At 50.3% G+C, this 23,400-nt stretch overlaps 1 protein-coding gene across 4 annotated transcripts; it reads right to left on the bottom strand.

The window, feature by feature from the left end:
* Positions 1 to 274: 274 nt before the first annotated feature.
* Positions 275 to 22,109, bottom strand: SUPT5H (SPT5 homolog, DSIF elongation factor subunit). Of its 4 annotated transcripts, none has more exons than XM_034438185.3 (30): positions 21,822 to 22,103; positions 20,327 to 20,421; positions 20,018 to 20,171; positions 19,468 to 19,533; positions 18,585 to 18,596; positions 17,777 to 17,846; positions 17,110 to 17,178; positions 16,930 to 16,995; positions 16,719 to 16,749; positions 16,092 to 16,160; positions 15,201 to 15,452; positions 14,552 to 14,641; positions 13,259 to 13,329; positions 12,244 to 12,349; positions 11,389 to 11,482; positions 11,029 to 11,165; positions 10,037 to 10,192; positions 9,260 to 9,406; positions 8,224 to 8,370; positions 7,361 to 7,486; positions 6,670 to 6,754; positions 6,009 to 6,113; positions 5,235 to 5,337; positions 4,918 to 5,036; positions 3,882 to 3,978; positions 3,638 to 3,796; positions 2,606 to 2,774; positions 2,006 to 2,209; positions 1,113 to 1,208; positions 275 to 801 (listed from the first exon to the last, which is right to left on the bottom strand). In XM_034438185.3, the coding sequence occupies exons 2-30, from the start codon at positions 20,405 to 20,407 to the stop codon at positions 658 to 660; spliced, it is 3,225 nt and encodes a 1,074-aa protein (XP_034294076.1). In that variant the 5' UTR covers positions 20,408 to 20,421; positions 21,822 to 22,103; the 3' UTR covers positions 275 to 657. The 4 variants fall into 4 exon arrangements, with proteins under 4 accessions (XP_034294076.1, XP_034294075.1, XP_087732607.1 ...); XM_034438184.3 differs by having other exon boundaries at positions 20,327 to 20,466; positions 21,822 to 21,964; XM_087876481.1 differs by lacking the exon at positions 18,585 to 18,596 and having other exon boundaries at positions 21,822 to 22,109.
* Between the last annotated feature and the right edge of the window lie 1,291 nt (positions 22,110 to 23,400).

Here is a 23,400-nt window from a genome sequence, read left to right as displayed (position 1 = left end):
AACTGACTGGTATTTATGACTGTTGCAGTGTCCTGAGACCTTCTGATAATGGGGAAGCCAGATGCACTTAATATCCATGTTACTTGACAACTGCAGTGATTTGCTTAATAAATTTGGCAAGAAAACTCATAAAATGGGTCAAAATTCAGCAACATAAATTTTGGCCTAAATTGTGGTTTTAAGTTAAGAACTACCTGTCTAAGTAAGTAAGTAAGGTAGATAGCAGATAGACAAATTCAGGATTTCTGTAAGTAGGAATTCACAATATAAAATCTTTTATGAGATGATTTTATTGAAACAAATTGGATGTTTTAAGGGTTGGATGTTTTGGTGCTGAAGAGGCCATAAAGTGCTACGGAAGAGGGTTTGGGAAACAGCCGGGCACAGTTCTCCACTGGCGGCAGCTCTTCTGCTGAAGTCACTTCATAAGACAATTGCAAGATTGTCCCTCACCCAAGCAGTCACCCGCAGCGCTGGGAAAAATAGGCAGCAGGAAGAAACTCGCAGACGCGCAAAGAAAAATAAACCTTCCTCAGGAGCAAATCTGTACAAAGCCTTGACGGTGCGCGGTTGGGAGGCAACCGGCTAAGTGAAAAAAGAGGGAATAAAATGTAACAAAGCCCCCCTAATCACACCCCACTCTTGTTCTCCGCCCTGCTAAGCTTCTACGAGTTTGCCCAGGAAACGCAAGTTGAGAATTTTGAGCTGCTCTTCTGGGTTCATGCGGACGATGCCATCGTCCCCATCAATGCTCAGCAACATCCCCGTCCCTTCGCGGTCTTCTCCCAAGAGGACTTTGACCTGCAAGGCAGGAGAAAACTCAGAATTACTTGGCTAAAAAGCGAGGCTTCCTCGAGTCTTTTACTCAAAGGTAGACCCAGCGAGGAGCAGCCACAGGTAGATTAGATTAGATTAGATTAGATTAATAGATAGATAGATAGATAGATAGATAGATAGATAGATAGATAGATAGATAAAATTGAGTGGATGGATGGTAGATTAAATTAGATAGATGATAGACAGACAAACAGACAGACAAAGTTGGATGGATGGATGGTAAAGATATACAGACAGACAGAGAAGGCTGCCTGGTGGAGAAAGCTTTGACCTACCTTATCGTTCTTGGCTGGTGTCACAGGTTCCAGGTGTTCGCTTGAAATGCTGACTACCTTTTCACATTTCTTAACGTAGACCGAACACATCCCACCCTAGCAGGCAAACAAGGGAGGGAAGAATGGGAGGGTGGGGGGAAGAGGGGAAAGGAAGAAAACCACCCAGGTGACAAGCTGGAAGCGTCAGCCACAGGAAAGTTCACCTAACTCTGGTGACAAGAGAATAATCTCTCCTCGGCTGTGCGGGAGCCAATCCCTCTCCTTGATCAACATGAAACGGTAGCCATAAAGACGGACCAGAACTAGGAGGAACCGACGAGGGGTAGTTGCTAAGATACAGCCAGCCTTCCTTGGGATCTTCCTGAACCACCACTACACTGTTCCTTCTGGATTACAGGTAGTCCTCAATTTACAACCATTCGTTTAGAAGTTATAACAGCACTCGAAAAAAGGGATTTATGACTGTTTTTCACATTTATGACCCACGATCATGTGGATCCCCTTTTGCGACCTTCTGACAAGCAAGGTCAATGGGGAAGCCAAATTCACTTAACAACCATGTTATTAACTTAATTGCAGGGATTTGTTTAAGAATGGCAAGAACGGTCATAAAATGTGGCAAAATTCACTTTGCTGGCTGCTCAGCACTGGGAATGTTGGGCTCAATGGGGACCGTAAGCCAAGGACTACCTGTAGCGGAATGGCCAACCCTCAACTCAGAAGTAACCAGAGCCAAAGACAGGACAGGGCCCACCTCTGCTCAAGGTCCTTTCTAGGTTTCCGCTTTCGACTCTTGCGGGAGAAAAGAGCCAACTCTTTGCTCAAACCCTTTCATGCCCTTGTCTACTTCCTGGTCACCCCGTGCAAACGGCCTCTTCCGTCCAGCCACTTACATTCACGCTACGGATGACTCCGGTCTTCCCCACCACATGGCTGTCCAGGTACGTGTCGTGCACTTTGACCTCGATATCGGTGGTGACCCAGTCGCTGGAGCTCTGCTCAATCCCGGAGCCAGGGGTGTGAGGGTTGTAACCTCCTGGGGAAGGAGCCCCCGGGGTCATAGGGCTACAGCCCACTGGGCTGGGGCTGGGGCTAGCCTGGAGAGAGACAGAGAGAGAGAGAGAGAGACTGCATGAGAAAAATCAGGGCTGGTTCCAGGCAGTTGCTTGGCTGTGGCAGGTGACAGGAAGAGAGGCAACCTGATTCCCATCTTTTCAGACTCTGGTTAGACTTTTATTCAACCCACGTGTCACTTTATGTTCTTGGAGAAGCAGCACAGATGCCTTTTCAAAGGGTGCCTTGTCTGTTTCTTTTTCAAATTTTAAAAAGATTCATCTCCTTTACGGAGTAAAGTAAAATATTAAAAATTAATCAGTTTAACAAAAGTTAAAAATTTAGATGAGCCGCTTGGGCTCCCGAGGTGAGGCTGCGGAGCTGTTTTAAAGACACCGAGGGAGAGAGGTTCCATTCCATGTTGGCTTTATCAAGCGTACCTGGTAAGCCATTGGCGAAGGAGTCGGGTGGTAGCTGGCAGGTGAGTGGGTGTTCTGGTAGCCCACAGGGCTGGGTGCCACTTGGTGGAAACTTTGAGGGCTGGGACTCGGTTGGTAGGAGCCCTGAGGAGACGGGACGGCGTACGGAGAGAACTGGTCGGTGTTATACCTTTGCCAAGACAAGAGGCTTTCTTCAGAGCAGGTAGGACAGCCAATGGCCATTCCCCCCTCCCCCCTCCCTGCTCCAGTACAGTCTGAGAATCAGCAACTATCAAGGAGAACCTTCAGGATGGGCTCTCAAAGGGAGACCTATTTCTGAGGTTGTTGGTGCTCTCTGAGCTTAGTGGTTTTCCTTCCCTTTTCCTTCTTTCTTTCTTTCTTTCTTTCTTTCTTTCTTTCTTTCTTTCTTTCTTTCTTTCTTTCTTTCTTTCTTTCTTTCCTTCCTTCCTTCCTTCTTTCTCTCTTCCCTTCCTTCCTTCCTTTGTCATTTCATGACACAACTAGGGAACATCGTCAGTGCTAGCAGCAAACCCCTCTCTCTTCTACAACTGATGTTACCTAAATGAAATGCCTCCAAGAAAACCACTAGTTCTGAAAGGACCAAGGACACCCCAGTCCTCCTCCTCTTCTTCCTCCCCTTCTCCTTCGCTTCACAAACTCCACTCCCTTCTAGCACTAATGATATTACCTAGTTAGGTAATGAAATACCTGCAAGAAAACCACCAGGCTCTGAGAACCCCATAAAGTTCCTCTTCCCTTGCTTGCCCCCCCCCTCCTCCTCCTGTCCACAAACTCCACTCCCTTCTAACACTGATAAGGTTACCTACTTGGGTCATGAAACACCTGCAAAGAACTCACTAAGCTCAGAGAGCCCCAAGAAGCCCCCAGTTTAATCTTGAGCCACAAATCTCCTCCTCTCTCAGGCTGCAGGAGGAGGGTTCCCTGAGCCTCTGCAGGGGCTCCTGTCCTGAGTTAGCCAACCAAGCCGTTGGCCACCCTCTAGTCCAGCGATCTCAGCACTGGTGCACTTACATGGCTGGGGTTCCGGGCGTCTGAGGGTTGTACAGAGGATTAACCTGCGGGGAAGAAGGGTCTGGATAGCCTGGAGTCTGTGGGTTGGGGGTTCCTCCATAGCCTTGGGGAGAAGGCGTGGGCTCGTCGTCGAAACCATAGTCAAATTCTTCCTCTGGCCTGTAGAAGAAGTCAAATATCCAATTCAGCTCCTGTGCTGGGACTCCCCCAGCCCTCCCTCCCTCCACCAGACTGGAAGTCCTACCTCGAAGGGGTGTTGGGATCCCAGGCGCCGCTCTGGGCGGGTGTCCGGCTGCCATCATGTAAGGGTGTTTGGGAACCGTAGTGCGGCGTCCGGTTTCCTGAAAAACAGACATTTGTTATTTGTTACTGTTATTGCGTTAAACAACTTCCCCTCGCACTGCTACACACCACCTCCTACTCCTACTCCTACTGCTACACAACAACAACATCCACTAAACCCAGCTGCTTTTCTGCCTGTCTTTTATAGTTGGTTGTTGCTGGGCAGGCTAGGGAGAGGTCTGAGCAGGGCACCACCAGCTCAGTTGCCAGCCAATTTTCAGGCAGCCCGCCCTCTCACACAATGTCCTCAGGTTAGGGAATTCAACAGCCTCCTTGCTAAGGGTGGAAGAGGCCTTCGGGGTAGCCAACAGGTCAGATGCTAAGAAACCCACTGTTTTGACCAAGCTCCCCAAACACGACAAACCCTCTGAAGTGAACTCAAAAGATTCCTTTATTAGGAGCGCCAGCAGCCCCAGTAAAAAGTTTCTCTCTCACCGCAGGCTAACAAATTCGTCTGGCCAGGAGATGACTAGTTGTCTGCCACACCTATTCATCTCCGCCCCCTGACTTTTATCCCTGGAGCTAGGGTGGGGCCTCGCTAGCAGTGGTGGCTCTTCCGTCCCAAGGATCGGCCCATAGATTTCCACTGCTCTCCTCTCCTCTGCCTTCTCTCAGGCACTGGACCCAGCTGTTCCTCCTCTTCCTCATCAGCCACCTCCAGACCTGGGGGCTGCTGACTCTCCATTGGAGGGCTGATGGACGGCCCAGGCTCCGCCCCTCTCTCTCCCTCCCTCCCTCCCTCTCTCTCTCTCTCTGCCAGCTCCATTCCCTCTTCCCCCTCGGAGCTCTCGGGTTGCCTTGATGCTGACCCTGACTCCCATGCCTCCTCCTCCTCATCTGATTCGGCTGCCGGAGGGACTGACAGCTGACAGGTCACAATACCCACTGACCTCTCCTGGCCAGGCAGATGGGTGTACCACCCTCTTTCTACTACTCACCATCATGCTGAGTCCCATACATGGGTGTGCGGGAGCCCGAGCCATACATAGGTGTCTGGGATCCATACATGGGGGTCCGTCCATAGCCAGAGGGCATGCCAGATGGCTTTTTGGAATCTCTGCAAAAGGAGGGACATGAAGAGTTGGGTCCAATAAAGCTGGCACATCATCCCATTCGGCTCGGCTGGATTCTGAGTCTAGCCCAGAGGGGCTCTGTCCTACCCAGAGGACATTTCTGAAACCAAGCACGCAGGTGGGGTGAGAGGGGGGGCTCTCCCTCCCTCCCCATCTCAAATCTGGCTCCCAAAGGCTCTTACACGATCGTCAGATGTTCCCGATCCACTGAGATGGTCTGGCATGTGGAGTGCAGCTCTACCCTGGCGGTGGATTCCGTGGCATCCTTGACCATACCGATGTAGCCTGGAAAAGACGAGCACAGAGGTTCCACAGGGCGGGCATTAAATGAGGGTTCACCTGGAATCTCTACGTAGCTGCAGGTCAAGAGCCTTGGTGGCGCAGCAGACTAAAGCACTGTTAAGTAACACCAGCTGCTTGCAATTACTGCAAGTTCAAATCTCACCAGGCTCAAGGTTGACTCAGCCTTCCATCCTTCCGAGGTAGGTAAAATGAGGACCCGGATTGTAGGGGCAATAAGCTGACTTTGTATAAAAAAAGAACACCGCTTGGGGGGGGGGGGGCAAAAGCCCAACTAAGCAGGTATATACAAAAGTATGAAGGCTATTGCTTAACGCATTGTAAGCCGCCCTGAGTCTCTGGAGAAGGGCGGCATATAAATCAAAAAAAAAAAAAAAAAAAAGCTGAGTCCAATTCTGTTGATGCTTTTCTAACTCCTAGGAGAGGAGTGGGCAATTATGAACCCTTTATGACTTGCGAACTTCAGCTCCCAGAATTCCTGAGCCAGCTATGGGAGCTGAAGTTCACAGGTTGTAAAGGGGCCATAGTTGCCTACCTGTCCTTCCAGGTGCTAACTTTAATTGAGAAGATTCCTCTAGGAAGGCACGAGTAGCAATACATCGGCTTAATTCACATTTGGACCTGATCTTTCAAAAAAACCAGTGGCAACCTCTCACCTTTGTAAGACCCTCGGGAAATCCGCACCGTCTGTCCAATGAGGTCGTTATCCCTGCGCCCACGGCCTCGGTTCATTCCGCCACCGCCAAAGCCGCCCCGTGGCCCTGCATAAGGTAAAAGGAGGTGTGCAAAGAGGCAGGCCCTTCCCAGGGGGCTCTTGGGAGGGGGGGGGCTGTGTGCATGGCAGCCCTTTGCTGAAGAGAGATATGGGTGCCCCTCCAAGGTGCCACTGTCTTCCTGCTGGGGTAGCCCATCTAATGCCTTTCCAACCGTCCTCTTGGGAGGGCACTGCCATTTGATGGGTCCTGCCAATCTCAGAAGGGCACCTATGTTGTAACTCCTGGGGAAAGGACCTTGGTGTAGAGGCCGGGCGCTGTTTTGGCGCCCGGAACTGGACACTCAGTTCAAGGGGTGGGGAGGATTGGGCTGTGGGGCCCTCTGAATCATATTCAAGAGATTTGAATCCTCTTTAGCCCACCTCCTCATGCTAGGAAGGACTGATTACCCTCCCTTCTTTGGTCCATCTCTTCTCTGGTTCACTGTCTTCTTCTTCCCTTTCTTCTGGCTGCTGCAATTCCTGCCCTCCCAATGAGGGGGAAGGATGGTGGGGGACCTCCCACCCCACCACAAGACCCGAGATGGCCCCTTCCTTCTACCCACCTCCAGAGCTGGGATGCATAGGGCTGTTCATCCGTGGACTCATGGGCACGAAGCCACCAGCCGTGACGTTGGTGACATCCCGGGGCTGCCAAAAGGAAGTTCAGTTTGGTCTAGTGGTGAAGGCACCAGGATAGAAAGCAGGAGACCATGAGTTCGAGTGCCGCCTTAAGTATAAAAAGTGGCTGGCTGGCTTTGGGCCAATCACTAGGAAACGATGAGTTCAAGTCCTGCCTTAGGCATAAAAGTCAGTTGGGCGACTCTGGGCCAATCACCAGGAGACGGTGAATTCTAGTCCTGCCTGAAGGATGAAAGCCAGCAGGGTGACTTTGGGTCAGTCCCTCTCAGCACAACCCAGCTCACAGGGTTGTTGTTATGGGGCAAATAGGAGGAAGAAGGTATATTGGGTAAGTTGGCCACCTTGAGTTATTTGTTAAAATAATAAAGGCAATCAATCAATACGTGGACTTAACCGACAGCTTGCCTAGGCCCTCCCTCCCTCCCCCCACATTCACCCAAGCCCCTAGAGAAGGACCGGATTTAGCTAGTTCCAGGCCAGTTATGGGAAAGCGAACAGGGCTGGTCTGGGATGGAGCTTTCCTCCCACAAGTTCCCTTTATGGACCCGCAAAAGAACGGGCACCCTCGCCTCTCCCACACATCACTCAGGGCCAGAGGGGAAGGGGCTGCCTCACCTTGGAGCCCCCCGCCAGAATCAAGTGCTTCGTCTTGCAGACGAACATCCCTCCGTTCTCCACCAGCTTCTTACAGTGCAGGAAAGCAAAGCCCCGGAAGAGGTGCCGAATCTCCCCCTCGCGGCCCTGGAAGGAGAGAGAGGAGCGACAAGTCACAACTACTCCTGGACTTACAACCCAGTTCCTCCAGCAACCACTCCAGAGTTACATCAACCCCCCAAAAAAACCCCGGCACAGAACGGGTCCTCGCACTTATAACCACCGCAGCGTCCCCCGAGTCAGGTGATCAGAATTCGGGCACTTGTGCCCTTCACACCACAGGGTTAGGAACAGAATAAAAGAGCTGGAAGGGACCTCGGAGGTCCTCTAGTCCAGCTCCCTGCTCAAGTAGGAAACCCTAGATCAATAGAGACAAATGACTGTCCAATCTCTTCGTTAAAAACTCCAGTGGATGGAGAACCCACAACGTCTGGTGGCAAGCTGTTCCACTGGTTAATTGTCCTCACTGTTAGGAAGTTTCTCCTTAGTTCCAGGGTGCTTCTCTCCTTGATGAGTTTCCATGTTTCTTGTCCTGCCTGCCGGTGCTTTGGAGAATAGGTGGACCCTCTTCTCTTTGTGGCAGTCCCTCAAATACTGGAAGACTGCTATCATGTCACCCCCAGTTCCTCTTTCCATTAAAGCAGTGTTTCTCAACCTTGGAAGCTTGAAGATGGGTGGACTTCAATTCCCAGAATCCCCCAGCTTCCAAGGTTGAGAAACACTGCATTAAAGGGATGAAGGCAGCCAGTGAGACACATTTCTCCCCCTGCTGTCCAGACACAGCTCAACGCCCAGCCTCGTGGATGGATGGGTGGGTGGCTCACCGAATGAGAACCTTCGATGACCTTCACAATGTCCTTTACGTGGATGTTGTTCTGCTCCGAGTCCAGGGAGACCGCGAAGCGATTGTCCTTCTTCCGATTCACCGCCTGATGCCGCACAGTCACCAGTTGGTTGTTCATGCTCAGGACCTGAATGAGGAGGAGAGACCTAGGCTGAGAGCCAGATGGTGGGAGAGGTCCCCAGGGGGTGTCTGCGAAGCCCCTGTTGCATCCCCCAAGGGCCTCAGGGTCATAGATTTGAGGCAGAGCTCAGCTGATGGACCCAAGGCCAGGCACTCCGTCTTGCAACAAACACCGGAGCAGAAAAGGGAATTCTGCACAGATTTATTGATTAAATTTATAGGCTGCCCATCTCGCTCTGCAAAGCCGCTCCCTTACCTTACCTTAATCGCGTCTCTTGGCATCTCTGCAGCTTTTCCCAAGCTGATACCTTCTGGCTTGGGAGTGGGAGGGAGATGAGACCCTACACTTCTGGAGGACGTTGTTGTTATTGTTGTTGTTGTTATTATTTCAGAGATGCCAAGTTTTCAATTGGGAGCCTTCTCTATGACCACGAGAGCTTGCCCCCTTCCCATGTGCAGGATGGCTTCTCTTAAACACGGCATGGAGCAACTATCATTTAAAAAAGCTTCTTTTTAAAAACTGTGTTTCTCAAGCTTGGCCATTTTAAGACTTTAAGATAGTGTTTCTCAACTTTGGCCGCTGGACGATGTGTGGACTTCAACTCCCAGAATTCCCCAGCCAGCTATGCCGGAGTTTTTTTCTTAAAATGGCCAAGTTTGAGAAGCACTGCTTTAAGGTATTGTCAGGATTTAATGTCACAATTCCTATTTTTACGGCACTGGATATTTGGAAATTAGGCTCATGCCAAACTGGGTAGAAGGTCCGATGACCACCCACCGGCCAGGTTTTGGGGATTCTTTACCATAACAGTCTTAAATCAACAGCAGCCAAAGGATCAGGGGGTTGCAGTTTCTGAATCTGAACTCTCCACATTCTGGAGGCGTCACCCACCCACCTGGAAGGTCTCCCGTTCGAGACGCACGATGACCCCGACGGTCTGGGGGTCCAGCAACACTAGTTCTCCCAGCTCGTGCTGGCCCCCCACATCCACACCAGAGGCCGTCTCGGAGCAGAGTTGAAGGTCTCGGGGGAGAACTTTGAGCTGTGGAGGTGGGGAGAAACAGGAGTTCAATGTTTCTTGCAGGCGTTTCATGACCAAACTACATAACATCATCATGTTAGAAGGGAGTGAGGTTTGTGGAGAGGAGGAAGGGAACAGGAGTAAGATGGCGACTGTAGGGTCCTTGGTGCTCTCTGTGCTTTTTCTTTCAGACATTTCATGACCCAACTAGGGAACATTATCAGTGCTACAAAGGAGGGGGGTTTATGGAGAGGAGGAGGAGGACTGTGAGATCCTTGGTGCCTCTCTGAGCCTGATGGTTTTCCTGCAGACATTTTATTACCCAACTAAGGAACATCATCAGGGTTAGACGGGAGTGGGGTTTGCTCTCTGTTTATATACTAGTAGCGTGCCCTATCTGCGTAGGTGGGGTGATGTTTTTTTCTTGGTAGCGGAACAGAGAGCAAACCCCCATTCCCTTCCAGCATTGATGATGTTCCCTAGTCGGGTCGTGAAACGTCTGCAAAGAAAGCGGCCAGCCTCAGAAAGCACCAAGGACCCCACAAGCCTCCTCTCCCCTTCTCCTCCACTCCGCACTCCCCAGCCAGGCCCGTAACTCACGAGCAAATGCCTCGCAGACCACGGATTCTGTGGGGCTGTTTGGCCACTCACCTCGTGCATCGTCAGGTCAGAGAAAAGGATGACGAAGTTCTCCTCCACACGGACAATCAACCCTGTGTCGCCCTCAAAGCGCCCGGCGATGACCTTCACGTGATCTCCCATTTTGAAGTATTTGCGCAGCTCCTGAGCTGGGAACTCCAGCATATCCTGGAGAAGGAGGGGAACAAAAGAGCAGAGGATGGGGGACGAGAGCTCTCCCTGCAAATAGGGAGTGGGGAGGGGGTGTCTTTGTTTGTTGGATGGGAAATGAGGGTCTGCAGAGGAGAGGTCAGAGGTCGGGTTTTCGGCAGAGAGATTCCAAGGGCCTCCACTTGCAGCAGAATTTTTCAGCCTTTAAGATATATGGACTTCAACTTCAATTTCTGGGAATTGAAGTCCGCTCATCTGGCTGGGGAATTCTGGGAGGTGAATTCACATATGCTGGCTGGGGAGTTCTGGGAATTGAAGTCTATTCATGCTGGCTGCAGAATTCTGGGAGTTGAAGCCCACACATCTTAAAAGTTGCTAAGGTTAGCAAGCCCTAACTAATAGGAAGCGTTCATATAACACCCCGAGGCAAACGAGGCTTCCTTGAGCAGGGGGCTGTAAGAATCAAACTAAATGTCATTTATACAGGAAAATAAATCAGCCACAGGAAAGCACAGCATGTAAAGGAGCAGGTGTGGTGGGTTTTTCCTGCTCCAAAGCCTTGGAAGACAGCTCAGTTTACACAATCCTGGATGAGACGGACTTGGGTTAACCCAGGTTTGCCTTCCAGGCCAGACAGGACTGGCCCTCTTGCTCAGGGCCAGGACACAGTCCTTGGGTAGAGAGAGAGAGAGAGAGGTAGCTGGTTCTCAGCCCCACAGCTGAAGCAGGCTCCTCTTCTCCTGAGGCCCCACAGGCAGACAGAATGGGGAACTGCTTTTTGTAAAGGTGGGCACAGAGAGAGGAAACTGGCAGGCTGAAGCTGAGAGCCAGAGAAATGGTCAAGAGGCCCCTACCTTGAGGTCTTCGTGCCTGGGCATGATGGTGATCTTGTTCCCGTCCACACTCAGGATCTTCCCCTGCAGGTTGATCAACTCCCCTTCGCACACCTCCACGTTGTCTCCCGGCTGGAAGTTGTGTTCCCGTTCCTTCCCTGAAACCAAAACGGGAAGGTGTGAAGATGCTCTGTCCAGTGGCCTCCTTCAAGGGCCTTCCGATGGGCAGAGGCGTTTGCCCTTAGCCAGGAGCCAGAAAAGATCATAGCCTGGTCATAGCTGAACACATGGGACACCCGATGTCCTTTTCCTGGGAGCCCCCCAGGACCTGCCACATCAAGGCAGCGTCCCCTCAGGAGTAAAAGGAAGCAGGGGACGCACCTGTGCTCTCGGTCACCACCTCCAAGTCGATCCCTTCAGGCTGGTCCTCAAATTTCTCCAGCTCGGACAAAGTGGGCTTCACTCCATCGGTGATCTGAAGTCAAAACAAGAGCCAGCAATGGAGGGGGAGGGGAAATTAACCCAGAGAGGACCCTCGAGACAGGAACCAGAACTGGACTCCAAGCTGATAGCAGAGGAAGAACCTCTGTGGCTCAGCTTGCACGGTGGGCTCCTGGGTGCTCTCTGAGCTTGGTGGTTTTTTGCAGACATTTCATTACCCAACTAAGGAACATCATCAATGCTAGGAGGTGTGTGTGTATGTTCAGGGAGGAGAAAGAGGAGGACGGCAATGACTGTGGGGTCCTTGTAACTCTCTCAGCTTGGTGGTTTCCTTGCAGACATTTCATTACCCAACTAGGTAACATCATCAGTGCTAGAAGAGAAGGGGGATTTGTGGAGAGGAGGAGGAGGAAAAAGACTGTGGGGTCCTTGAAGCTCTCTATTGATATACTAGTGGCTAGTATACTCAGTAGTGGCACTGATGATGTGATCTAGTTTGGTACTGCAATGTCTGTGAGAAAACCACCAACCTCAGGAAGCACCAAGGACCCTGGAGTCCCCCCCTCCTCCTTTTCCCTCCATTACAGAAACTCCACGCCCTTCTAGCATTGATGACATTCCCTAGCATTAAAAACATTAAAACATTTGGCTTTGAAAGGTTAGAGATTAACGCGAGACTAGATGAAAAGGGACAATGAGCATATTGGGTGTGTGAAATATTGGTCCATGAGCCGTGAACACCCATCCCACACTCCGAAGAAGAACCCCGCCCCGCCAAGCAGCCCCCATCCTCACCACAGCCATCATGGCGAAGCTCTTGAAGAGGAACCCTTTCCGGCTGTAGCGATTCCCTTCGAAGATGAGGAAATCCCCATCGGAGGCCACGTCACCACCCAAAGATCTGGAAGGGGGAGGGAGGAGAAGTTTGATGAAAAAGCCCCCACTGGGACGGGACTGTAGGAAATCCAGTCCCCCCCCCCCCCCCCCCGCGAAGGGTGAGTTAAGCCAAAGCAGGACATGACAAATCAACCCAAAGCAGTTTCTCCACACAGCAGAATAACATAGCTGGAAGGACCTTGGAGGCCTTCTAGTCCAACCCTCTGCTCAGACAGGAAACCCCAGGCCATTTCGGTCAAATGGCTATCCAGTTTCTTCTTAAAACCCTCCAGTGACGGAGAAGCCACAATTTCTGGTGGCAAGCTGTTCCCCTGGTTAATTGTCCTCACTGTCAGGAAGTTTCTCCTTAAGTTTCAGGCTGCTTGATTAGCTTCCATCTGTTCCTTCTTGTCCTGCCTTCCGGTGCTTTGGAGAATATTTTGACCTCCTCTTCTTTGGGGGCAGCCCCTCAAATATTGGAAGATGCTATCATGTCCCCCCTAGTCCTTCCTTTTCATTTAGGCTAGATAAACAGTTAGTCCTCGACTTATGACAATTGTTGTTAAGTGAGACATTTGTTGAGTTTGGGCCCATTTTACCACCCCCTGCCACAGTTGTTAAGTGATTCGCCACAGTCGCAAAAAAGGGATCACGTGACCCCGGGGACACTGTTGCGGGTCAGTTCCCTGTGCCCCTCACTAGACTGAACCGTCCAGTCCAGTGTTTCTCAACCTTGGAAGCTTGAAGATGGGTGGACTTCAACTCCCAGAATCCCCCAGCCAGCAGCGCTGGCTGGGGGATTCTGGGAGTTGAAGTCCACCCATCTTCAAGCTACCAAGGTTGAGAAACACTGGTCCAGTCGTTCTGTGCTCCTCAGCTCCACCCGCCTTTCCAAAGGCTGATCCCGTCTCTCCGAAAGGCATGGCTGACTCACCGGATCTTTTCCGCATCGAAGAGCCGTTGTGGGGGACGCTTGAATTTCTTCCATTTCGCCACCCAATCTTTCTGCCAACGGAGAGAGATTTGGACGAACCGTTAGCCCAAACACTTAGCATAAATCTTTAGAAAAAGAGGCTATGACGGGGGCTTATTTGCTTTTTGCATTTTATTATTTCGCAAAGGCTTCTCTAGGGCTCTGGGTCAGGGTTCCAAGGAATACACCCCTAGCAAACAGAACTCCGATGCAGGGGAATTCCTCAAAGAACAGGTTTATTGGCTATATCATATTGGCACAGACTGGTGAAAACCGACTCTAAAGGTTCCCGCGGTTTTCACCGAATTAAAAGTTTTCCCCCCTTCCGCAAACAATCAGTCACATGGTCCAATCGAGAGGCTGTCTGGTTGCTTGGAAACTTCACTCCTCCTCGCTTCAGCCGCTTGCGGGAATGTCCTTGGTTCTCAGGGGAAACTATTTTGTTTTGGCTACAAAACCCCCAACTATCTCTATTCCCCCCTCCCTATCCCTCAGCACCATAGTGCAGGGATGACAAAATCAAGGCCCACGGGCCAGATCCAGCCTCTGGGGTGCTTAGATCTGGCTTGTGGGCCTGCCCTGAAAACAGCAAAGGACCGGCCCATGGTGCTAGTGAAAACGGAGCTCAGGAGGGCTGCAGGGGGCCTACCTGGGCACTGTTTTCACCTGCCATGTCCTCCTACAACACTCTCAGCGAAAATGGAGCCTGGGCAGGCTGCACACAGCCTCCCCGAGCTCCGTTTTTGCTGACAGAGGGCTGCAGGAGGCCATTGTGGCTGAAAACAGAGCCTGGGCGGGCCATCGAGGCTGAAAATGGAGCCTCGATGAGTGACATCGATCTGGTCATGCCCCCCCAAGCCCCCCGAAGTCAAACACAACCCTGATGTGGCCCTCCATGAAATCGAGTTTGACTCTCCTGCCACAGTGGCAACACTGAAGCCTCCAAGATGGCCTCGAGTCAGGCCAGCTTCAGAGCTGACACTCTGACTCCATCTCTTCCTAACCACCTTAGCTGATTTGGAGAAAAGAAAACAAGATTCAACTGCGGTAAATAAGCAGGTGGAGGACTGGAGCTGGGAAAGATGTGAGGATATCTGAAATGATACTCCAAATAACACTGCTACCGTCTTATAAAACCGAAGACCAGGCAACTGTTCCAGCCCCAAACGTTAACGACGATTAAGACAGGAAAAATGAAGGCTCAGCCGAATATTTAAATGCAGAGATCTTCCTGTAAGGCCACACATCACCTACCTGGCTCATTCGAGCTTTGATGCGATCGAAATCAATGCGCGGAATCATCTTGAGCGAAATCTGATTCTGGCTTGGCTCCACGTAATCCACCTAACAACAAGAGAAGGAAGTGGCTTCAGTCAATGTGGGTGAAATCACAAAACACAGGGGGGCCTCGCCTTTACGACCACAATTGAGCCCAGAATTTATGTTGCTAAGTGAGAAACTTGTTAAGTGAGGTTCGCCCCGTTTTACGACCTTCATTAGGTGAACCGCTGCAGTTCTTAAATGAGTAATACCGTTGTTAAGTGAATCGGGCTTCCCCATTGACTTGGCTTTTTGGAAAGTTGCAAAAGGGGATCATGTGACCCTGGGACACTGCAACCGTCATAACTGTGAGTTAGTTTCCAAGCATCTGAATGTAAATCACATGACCGTGGAGATGCGGTCATAAGTGTGAGAAATGGTCATAAGTCACTCTTTTCAGTGCTGTTGTAAGTTTGAACGGTCACTAAATAAACTGTTGTAAGTCAAGGACTACCTGTAGATCCCTAACAACTCTCTGTCCTTCTTCCCAGTAAGTTTCCCCCACGCTTCGGAAATATCTTCTGAAAATGGTTAAGGTGATCCTCTTTCCCTCTGAAAAACGTGCTGTCTAAACTCGGCTCACCTGAGCGATGTCGCTTTTGTAGATTCCCCTCTTGAGTCGCACCCAAGATTTGGGCTTGAGGTTGGTCATCTCTTTCACCACCTTCAGGACATCGGTCATTTCCTTGATGGGCACCATCTGCTGGTTCCAGTAGCCCATCCGGAGGTTGCCCACCCCTTCGATGGCCTGCTTGACGTGGGTCTGCTTGTAGGCCTCCACGTAGATGTAGCCCTTCACGTGCTCAGGAGCCACCACCGATTTGATCTGCAAGGGCTGCGAAGACACAGCAGCAGGCAGGAGGGGAGGTTACGCAACTCACGGGCCAGGGCAGGATTTGCACAGGGGCAGCGAGAAGCCTTCTCCCTTGTTATCGCCAGAAATACGCAAAAGGTACCATGCATGAGACGGCGGGTTCAAGAGACTTTAGGTAATCACCAGGAGACAGTGAATTCTAGTCCCATTTTAGGCATGAAAGCCAGCTGGGTGATTTTGGGCCAGCCCCTCCCCCCCTCTGCCCAATCCACTTCACAGGATTGTTGTGGGGAAAAGCTGAGGAAGGAGTGTTGCGTTCATTTGCTGCTTTGAGTTGTTGAAACAACTGGATATCAATAAAATAAGGCACCAGGGGAGTCGAAGGTTTTGTGTACAAGGAACGGCCTGTCTGATTTTTCTCCATAGATCTTTTAAAACAGGATAAGGCCTTCTACTACTCTCCCAAGGCCATAACCCTACATGTACCCAGAGGATTCAGGAGAGATTCCTAATTTTATGGCTGAGCAGCCAAGTCAAGAAAGGCCCAAGACTTGGAGAACTTATGAATGGACACGGGTCTCCCATATCCAGGGGCCCAAGGACAAAGCCAAACCAGACCCACGAAATCTTCCTCCTTTCCCCACTTTCCACCCCACTCACTGTGTCCGTGAACTGGTAGGCGATGAACTTCCTCATCAGGGCAATCGCGGTAGAACGCTCCTCTCCAATCTGGAGGGGGAACACAAGAGAAGCAGCAGTGGCAATAGGGCTCCAGGACAGCCTCAGGGCCACCTGACCTCACCCCCACCGTTCATGCCACAGGCACTGTTTAAGGCGCTTCGGGGTTGAAAGGATTAGCCAGTGACATCACCAATCCCTGGGGGACGCCATGGGGGCTCTGTTCATGTCCACATCAAGGGAGCTGAGCCAATGAGGGGAGCTCACCCCACCGCAGCAACACCTGGGTCTCGAACACGGGCTTGCTAACCTCCAACCCAGCGTCCTAGCCCCAGGAGCCACCGTGCTCCTGCCACCTGACCTGAAGTCAAAGAAGCCCCTTCATGAGGATAACCGAGTTTGTTTATAAATTTTATTGGCTGCCCATCCTATCATAGGGTGATTCTGGGCAGTTTAGTTTTATGTATATAGTTAAAACATAAGAAAACATTAAAACCAAGGAGACGTGGGGAAGGGAGTTGTGGGATCTGTTATTACTCAATCAATCCCCTCCATTGCACTGTTCCCCCACTGGGGCCCCCCGGCTAATCTTGACCCACGAAGACTTACCTTACATTTCACTGTCCAAAGATTGGGGTCCCTGAATGGGAGGGAAAACAAAGCCCGTAAGGTTGGTTTGTCCTGTCCGACAAGCGGTCTCTGCTCCTTGGGCCGACTCACGGCGTCTTGGCTGGGCCCCTTCAGCCTCCACCACCGCTGCCCTGTGCCCCCAACAAACTCTCCTCGCACTACCCCACAGGTATAATCCATCGTCTCTTACTTGACTCCCGGAAGCAGCTGCTGTTGTGTAATGTCATCAGAAAGCTCGTCGGAGCCACCATACACACTAGAGACCGAAGGAAAAAAGAAACCTTGGCTGAAAGGCTGGAAGAATCCAGGAAACGGGGCTGCTGATCAGGAACCCAAGGGGACTCTTAGCAGAGGAGATGCCCCTACTTACGTCTCGCCCACGGAAGACTTGGCATATTTCTTCATGTAATACTCGCCCAGCTCTTCTTCTCTTTGGTCCCTGAAGAAAGTGAGAGAGACAGAGAGCAGAGAAGTAGAAAAAAAAGAGGAATAGTTGGAATATATTTTTATGCAACAACCACAGTAGTATTTAGCCAGTAGATGTCAGTGTTTACAAGTTTGTATCTACTGGTATGATATATACTCTATGCTCTTTTGTTCCAAGTAGAACTTGTTTCCTGTTATAGTAGAACAGTTGAACAGTAAAGCACATGGTGACTGTACTCTTTGCTCTGTGGTGCTATATGTAAACAGAATTTCTAACAGGAATGAACCACGTGGTTGTAAGTCCCCCTATGACTGGGGGCTATACACATATGTGGATGTTCTAGGTTGTTATTGTATTTCATTTAATTATTTGCCATCCAGCTCTCTTCCACACGATTCTGGGCAGCTTCTAATCTGCTAAACCAATATTATAGATTAAAAGTAAGACAATAAATATAGCATTAAAGTTAACAAAGAAACAGCTAAAATAGTGATGGGCTATATAAAGGAGTAGGGTCATCGATTTAATCCAGGGTCCCCCAAACTTGGCAACCTCAGATAGTGAGCCCAGAAGAGCCCCCCCATCCCCTGGAATGCCCCCTTCCTATTACCTCCACAAGTTCTGCAGTCTCCGGGCTCCGGAACGGTCTTCGTCCAGCACCACATTGTCAATGTTGGAGGCTAAGAAGAAAGACAGGAGTTGGCAAAGGGCAGGAGAGGAAGGAGAAGCAGAGAGGCAGTGGGCAAATTTGAAGAGAAAGCCGAGAAGGAAGGACCAGCAGCTTCCAGACATCAAGTTTGGTGGCTGGGACAGCCCACTGCTCTCTGCGAAGACTAGACCTCTGACCAAAAAAGCCCAGGAAAAGGAGGAAAGAAGGAAGAAGGTAGGAAAAAAAAGACTTTTGCAGCTCTTGCAATCTCCCAGAAAGCTACTGATAACTGCAGCCAGGCTGCCCTGTTTCTATGCACTGATGCTCCAGTGGCCTTATCAGGACATTCAGGAGAGACAGAGGCAGAAAAGCAACAGCAGGCTTGCATAATTGTTTGTGAGGGGATGTTTGCAAGTCCCTGCGCATAGAAAAGAAGCATGCAAAGAGAGGCAACTGGGTTGAAACCGGACTCTTTTCCTATGCACAGAGATTTATTGGCACTCCAGGACATGAACCAAGAACCTCAGCTGCAGATCTTGCAGACGGCTTTTGAATGCCTGGACCACTGGACATCCTGACCCTGAGGATCCCTGCACTTCCTGCAGCAGCTAAGCCCGCGTGCTGGGGATGCTCTTCCCCTCCCTCTTATACTCCCCATTCATTGCGTCCCACCTGGCTGAAACGAAGCAGAAAAGGAAGGCAGCTGGTGGAAAGGAGAGGAGAGGAGCTGGAATGGAGAGGAGAGGAGAAAAACAAAAAACTGTCTTACCTTCGATTTCTTCTGCTCGGGAGGAGGAGGAGGTGGTGGTGGTGGAAAGGCGGACAGTATGAGCCAAATAATACCATCAAAACCAACCACAGGGTGGAGGTGAATGGGGAACAGAAAAGCGGAAGGAACAAAATTAAGATGAGGCACAAACCAAGCAGAAGCGAATGAGATGCACGGAAACGCAAAGGAGAAGCCATCAGGAAGTGGGGAGAGAGGAGGGAGAGTTGGGGACAGGGATAGGGACAGCCTGGGGGGGTGGAGGAAAGGGCTAGGACCCGGGCAGGGAGGTCTCAGAGGCACTGTTACCGCCTCTTGCATTCTGCCAGGTACCGCACAAAATAGACCCTCTGCAACCAAGGATTTGTTTATAGTTTTAACCCAGATTTGGGGCTTTATAGAAACATTTGGTTTTTGCAGGTTGGGAAGAGGGTGGCAGACATCCCAGAGGGGAGAAGAGATTGTTTCTAGCTCTGACAGGAGAAAGCCAAAAAAAAAAAAAAAAAAACTTTTGAAAAGTAGTCATAGCTCAACAGACTTTAAGAAGTCTCCAATCGTAATTGAGGAAATCATCCCGCAATCGAGGAAAAGGAAAACCTATTCAAAAGACAGCTGGTTAAATTTCTTCTAGCCAGTGGAAGGCCACTTCCGAAAGCCACAGGCACCCTGCTAGACGCTGAGATTGTGCTCCCAAATTCCCAACCAGCCTCCTGGAGGTTTTAATCCTGCCTGTGTAGGGAGTGCCCGGCAGGGAAGGTAGGTGGAGGAAAACAGGAACCCCATCACCACAGGAACTTCAGAGGAAAAGGTATGTCGGACTTGTACACTTTGCAAGGTCTTGATCTCTGGATCTCAGATATCAGGACAGGAAGCTGGTCGGCCCTACCTTTTTCCAGGATGTCCTCTGCTCCATCCTCCCACTGATCTTCGTCTTCATACTCATCATCAACATCTGCAAACAGAGAGAACAGGGGAAACCCACACCGTGAGAAACAGGAAGAACTTGGTTACTTCCTGCATACAGGTAAGTCCTTGATTTATGACAATTAAGCCCGAAATTGCAAGACAGTTAAGTGAATTTTGCCCCATTTTATGACCTTTCTTGCCACAGTTGTTAAGTAAATGATTGCAGATTGCAGTAACATAGTCGTTAAGTGAATCTGGCTTCCCCATTGACTTTGCTTGTCAGAAGGTCGCAAAAGGGGATCATGTGACTCCGGGAAGCTGCAACTGTCATAAATATGAGTCAATTGCCCAGCGTCCAAATTTTGAACATGTGACCATGCTGCAATGGTCATAAACATGAAAAATGGTCATAAGTCACTTTTTTCAGTGCCGTTGTAACTTTGAAGGGTCACTAAGAAAACTGTTGTAAGTTTAAGACTCCCTGTATTCTTCACTATCAAACCCCAACTATTAAAGCAGGGCGTTTTTACCAGCTTCGTCCAAAATAAAGCCTCCATGTCTGGGTTTTTTTGCAGGCCGATCATCATCTTCGTCTTCCTCCTCGTCGTATTCTTCCTCTTCCTCCTCCTCTTCCTCCTCCGCTTCTTCTTTCTCGCTTCCTACGACGCTGGCCCGCTCTTCTGCCTGCAGGGACGAGGGAGAACCGGTCTGGCTAAACTAAAGCTCAACGAAAGCAGCTTTGCTTTCCCCCACTTTGCTGGGAAGAAACAGTTGGTCCTCAAGTTTGCCAAAGGGAATCCCTGAACCCCAATTCTCAGCCCTGGGCGGCTCAGGCTCACCTCGTTCTCCTCCACCTCCTCAGGCTCGCTGCTACGCTCGCTCTCATCTTCGGAGAAGTTGCTGTCTTCGCTGTCAGACATCTTGACTGCGCCCTCTGACCGCGGAGAAAGAGAAGCCCAGAGGGAAAATTTTGATGTGTCTGATGGGGAAAGGGGATTGGCTCAGACAGGGACAGGTCAACAGAAGGACCCTGGGTGCAAAGGATTCCACATAGTTTTCTCTCACCCAGTGAGGGATACAACAATGAGCCAGATTGGTCTAATGCAGGGGTCCCCAACCCCTGGCCCACTATCAGGCCATGACCTATTTGGAATTGAGTGGCAGGTCAGCGTGTGTGTGCACGCAGCCCTTGTGCAAGGGGCGGGGCGGGGGGTGGAAACTTGCACAAGTTGAGCTGCTCACACGGCCCAGTTCCCCTCTTCCCCACCTCAGCCGGGCCACCAAGCTGCAAAGGTTGGGCACCACTGCTGGTCTAGTGGTTAAAGCACCAAGTTAGAAAGTGAGAGATTATCTGATATGGGACATATTTGATCAATGGCTAGACAACAGAAACAGAAGTTAGAAGGGAGGAGATATAAAAAGAAGAAATGTTAAAGTGGAGAGTTGTTAAAAGAAAATGTTACGTATTATTGTTATTATATTATTATGCTAGTATATTATCAATATTATGGTGATGAATATCACAACAAAGTGTTGTATTATGACTACTTAAATATAATTGTACCCAGACCGCACACTGTTTGATGAAAATGAATGTTATATAAGTAAAACAAATAAAACTTGGAGAACAAAAGGAAGTGAGAGATGGTGAGTTCAAGTCCCGCCTTAACCATGAAAATGAGCTTGGGTGACTTTGGGCCAGTCCCTTTCTCTCTCTCAGCCCGGCCCACCTCACAGGGTTGTTGTGGTTGGGAAGACAGAGGAGGAAGGGGGAATATTAGATATCTTCACCACTGTGAGTTATTTACAGAAACAATAAAGGTGGGATGCAAATAAACAGTGTCCCCGCCCACCGGCCTCTGGACTCCTGATTTCCCACCGATGGCGGTAGAAGAAGAGCATTGGATTGTCAAATGTTAGTATTTAATTTTTATTCCTTTTAAAGAAGTATTACTGAGTGTTTATGTTGTAAGTTGGGGGAATCTTATGGCTCTTGAAATCAATACCCCGCAAACAAAACACCCCTTGGTTGGAGGGGCGGCCCCAGCATCGGCTGCCTGGAAGGAGGCTGGCGGCTGTGGATGATGGGCGTTGCAGTCTCGGCCCCTGAGAGGGCGGGGGCCGTCCTGCCGGGGAGGATAGGGCTTGTGGTTCGGAGAGGAGACCGGGGAGAGTGGGGACTGTAGTCCAGGGCCCTTGGGGAGCACCGGGCGAGCGGCTGGGGAGGATGGGAGCTGTAATCCAAGAGGTCTGCCATGCGGGCGGGGAATTCCCCCGGCGGGAGGGGCTCCCGAGGGGTCAAAGGTCGCCCCGGTTCTCCTGGGCGCCGCTTACCAGGTCCTCGGTCGTTCGGCCGGCGGCCGCGGCGGTCGGGGTGCCTCGCCCGGCTTCCTCCTTCCCGAGAGGGGCGAACCGAGGCGCCTCAAAGCAAAACAGAGGCCCCCGCCTCCTAACGCGGAGATTCCGCGAAGTCTCGCGAGATCCCGAGAAGGGTGCGTCATGGGGGAGCCGGGGTGCTGATTCGACAGGAGATTCCCGCGTGTCTGGGGCGGATGACATCACAACGGGCCGCTCTAGGCCGCTCCTGTCGCCTCGCTCGCTCCTAAAATCCCAAATCCGAAATAGGCGGAGATTCTTTTTTCCGGCCGGCGGGCCGTTGACGTAACGGGTGCTGATTGGCTGGCTTGGGGAAAGGTTCCAGCCAATGGCAGAGCTCGGATGCAGTGGCTGGATGCCATCTGGACCGGGATGAGCGTCCCTCGTGCTGGGGGAGAGCGGCAGGTGGCAGTTCCCATCAGCCGCAGCCGCCTCTCTGACAGCTGGGGATGATGGGAGTCAGGGTCCAATATTGAATAAATAGTTTAAATTTAATAAATGTAAGAAATAAAATGTAATATAAAATAAATAAATGCAGTAAATAAATAAATGAAAAAGAGAAAAAGAAAGAAAGAAGAAAGAAAGAAAGAAAGAAAGAAAGAAAGAAAGAAAGAAAGAAAGAAAGAAAGAAAGAAAGAAAGAAAGGGCAAGCACCTAGTGGAAGTTGGCCAGTCAAGACCCTCTGGAAGCTGCTTGGAAGGGGGTTGAGGTTAAGTCACCCCCTCAGCCAGGAGGGACTTGCACCCTGGTCCATCTCACAGGGTCATTGTGGGGAGCACTGCACCAAGACCACATTTTACCTGCTGGAGAAAGGATAGGATGCCAGTTCAGCAAAGATGAAAATATTTACAGACCCCTCACATCCTGGACATAAATGGTTTCAACTCCTACCCTCAAAACGACGCTATAGAGCACTGCACACCAGAACAGCTAGACACAGGGACAGTTTTTCCCCGAACGCCATCACTCTGCTAAACAAATAATTCCCTCAACACTGTCAAACTATACACTAAGGCTGCATTACTATTACTATTAAGTCTTCTCACCGTTCCTATCACCCATCTCCTCCCACTTAATGACTGCATGACTGTAACTTTGTTGCTTGTATCCTTATGATTTATACTGATTATTTCCTAGTATGATTTGATCGCTTATTTGTACCCTAGGACTATCATTAAGTGTTGTACCTTATGATTCTTGACAAATGTATCTTTTCTTTTATGTACTCCGAGAACGTGTGCACCAAGACAAATTCCTTGTGTGTCCAATCACACTTGGCCAATAAAGAATTATATTCTATTCTATGAAGAATGAAACGAGTGTGAGGGAGTTTGCAGCTGCTTTTTGTGGGAGGCTTGGGCTTCTTGAAGTCAAACTGCCCAGCCTTGGGTTTCAGGTAGCATCTACTCGGAAAGCCATTCCTTCCTCAGGCCACCACTCTGCCTTTGCCATCCTTGAGGTAGCCCAACCCTTGCCTTCAGTTCAAAAACCCAGATAAAATACAGAAAGCAACAGAATAATCTCTACTACCCTTTCC

This window comes from Pantherophis guttatus, chromosome 10 (genome assembly GCF_059756535.1).
Source record: "Pantherophis guttatus breed Tessera chromosome 10, ASM5975653v1, whole genome shotgun sequence".
NCBI classification, from domain to species: Eukaryota; Metazoa; Chordata; class Lepidosauria; order Squamata; family Colubridae; genus Pantherophis; species Pantherophis guttatus.
The sequence above is the reverse complement of the archived record's forward strand: the minus strand, read 5'-3'. Positions and strand labels throughout refer to the sequence as shown.

Bases quoted from the DNA above. Each gene is read 5' to 3' on its own strand.
- SUPT5H (XM_034438185.3), bottom strand. From the start codon at position 20,407: ATGTCTGACAGCGAAGACAGCAACTTCTCCGAAGATGAGAGCGAGCGT. The intron at 11,166-11,388 runs GTGCGTCCCCTG...TTTTGGTTTCAG, and splicing joins GGTGGTGACCGAGAGCACAG to GGAAGGAACGGGAACACAAC. The intron at 6,114-6,669 runs GTGGGTAGAAGG...TACCTTATGCAG, and splicing joins TATGCATCCCAGCTCTGGAG to GGCCACGGGGCGGCTTTGGC.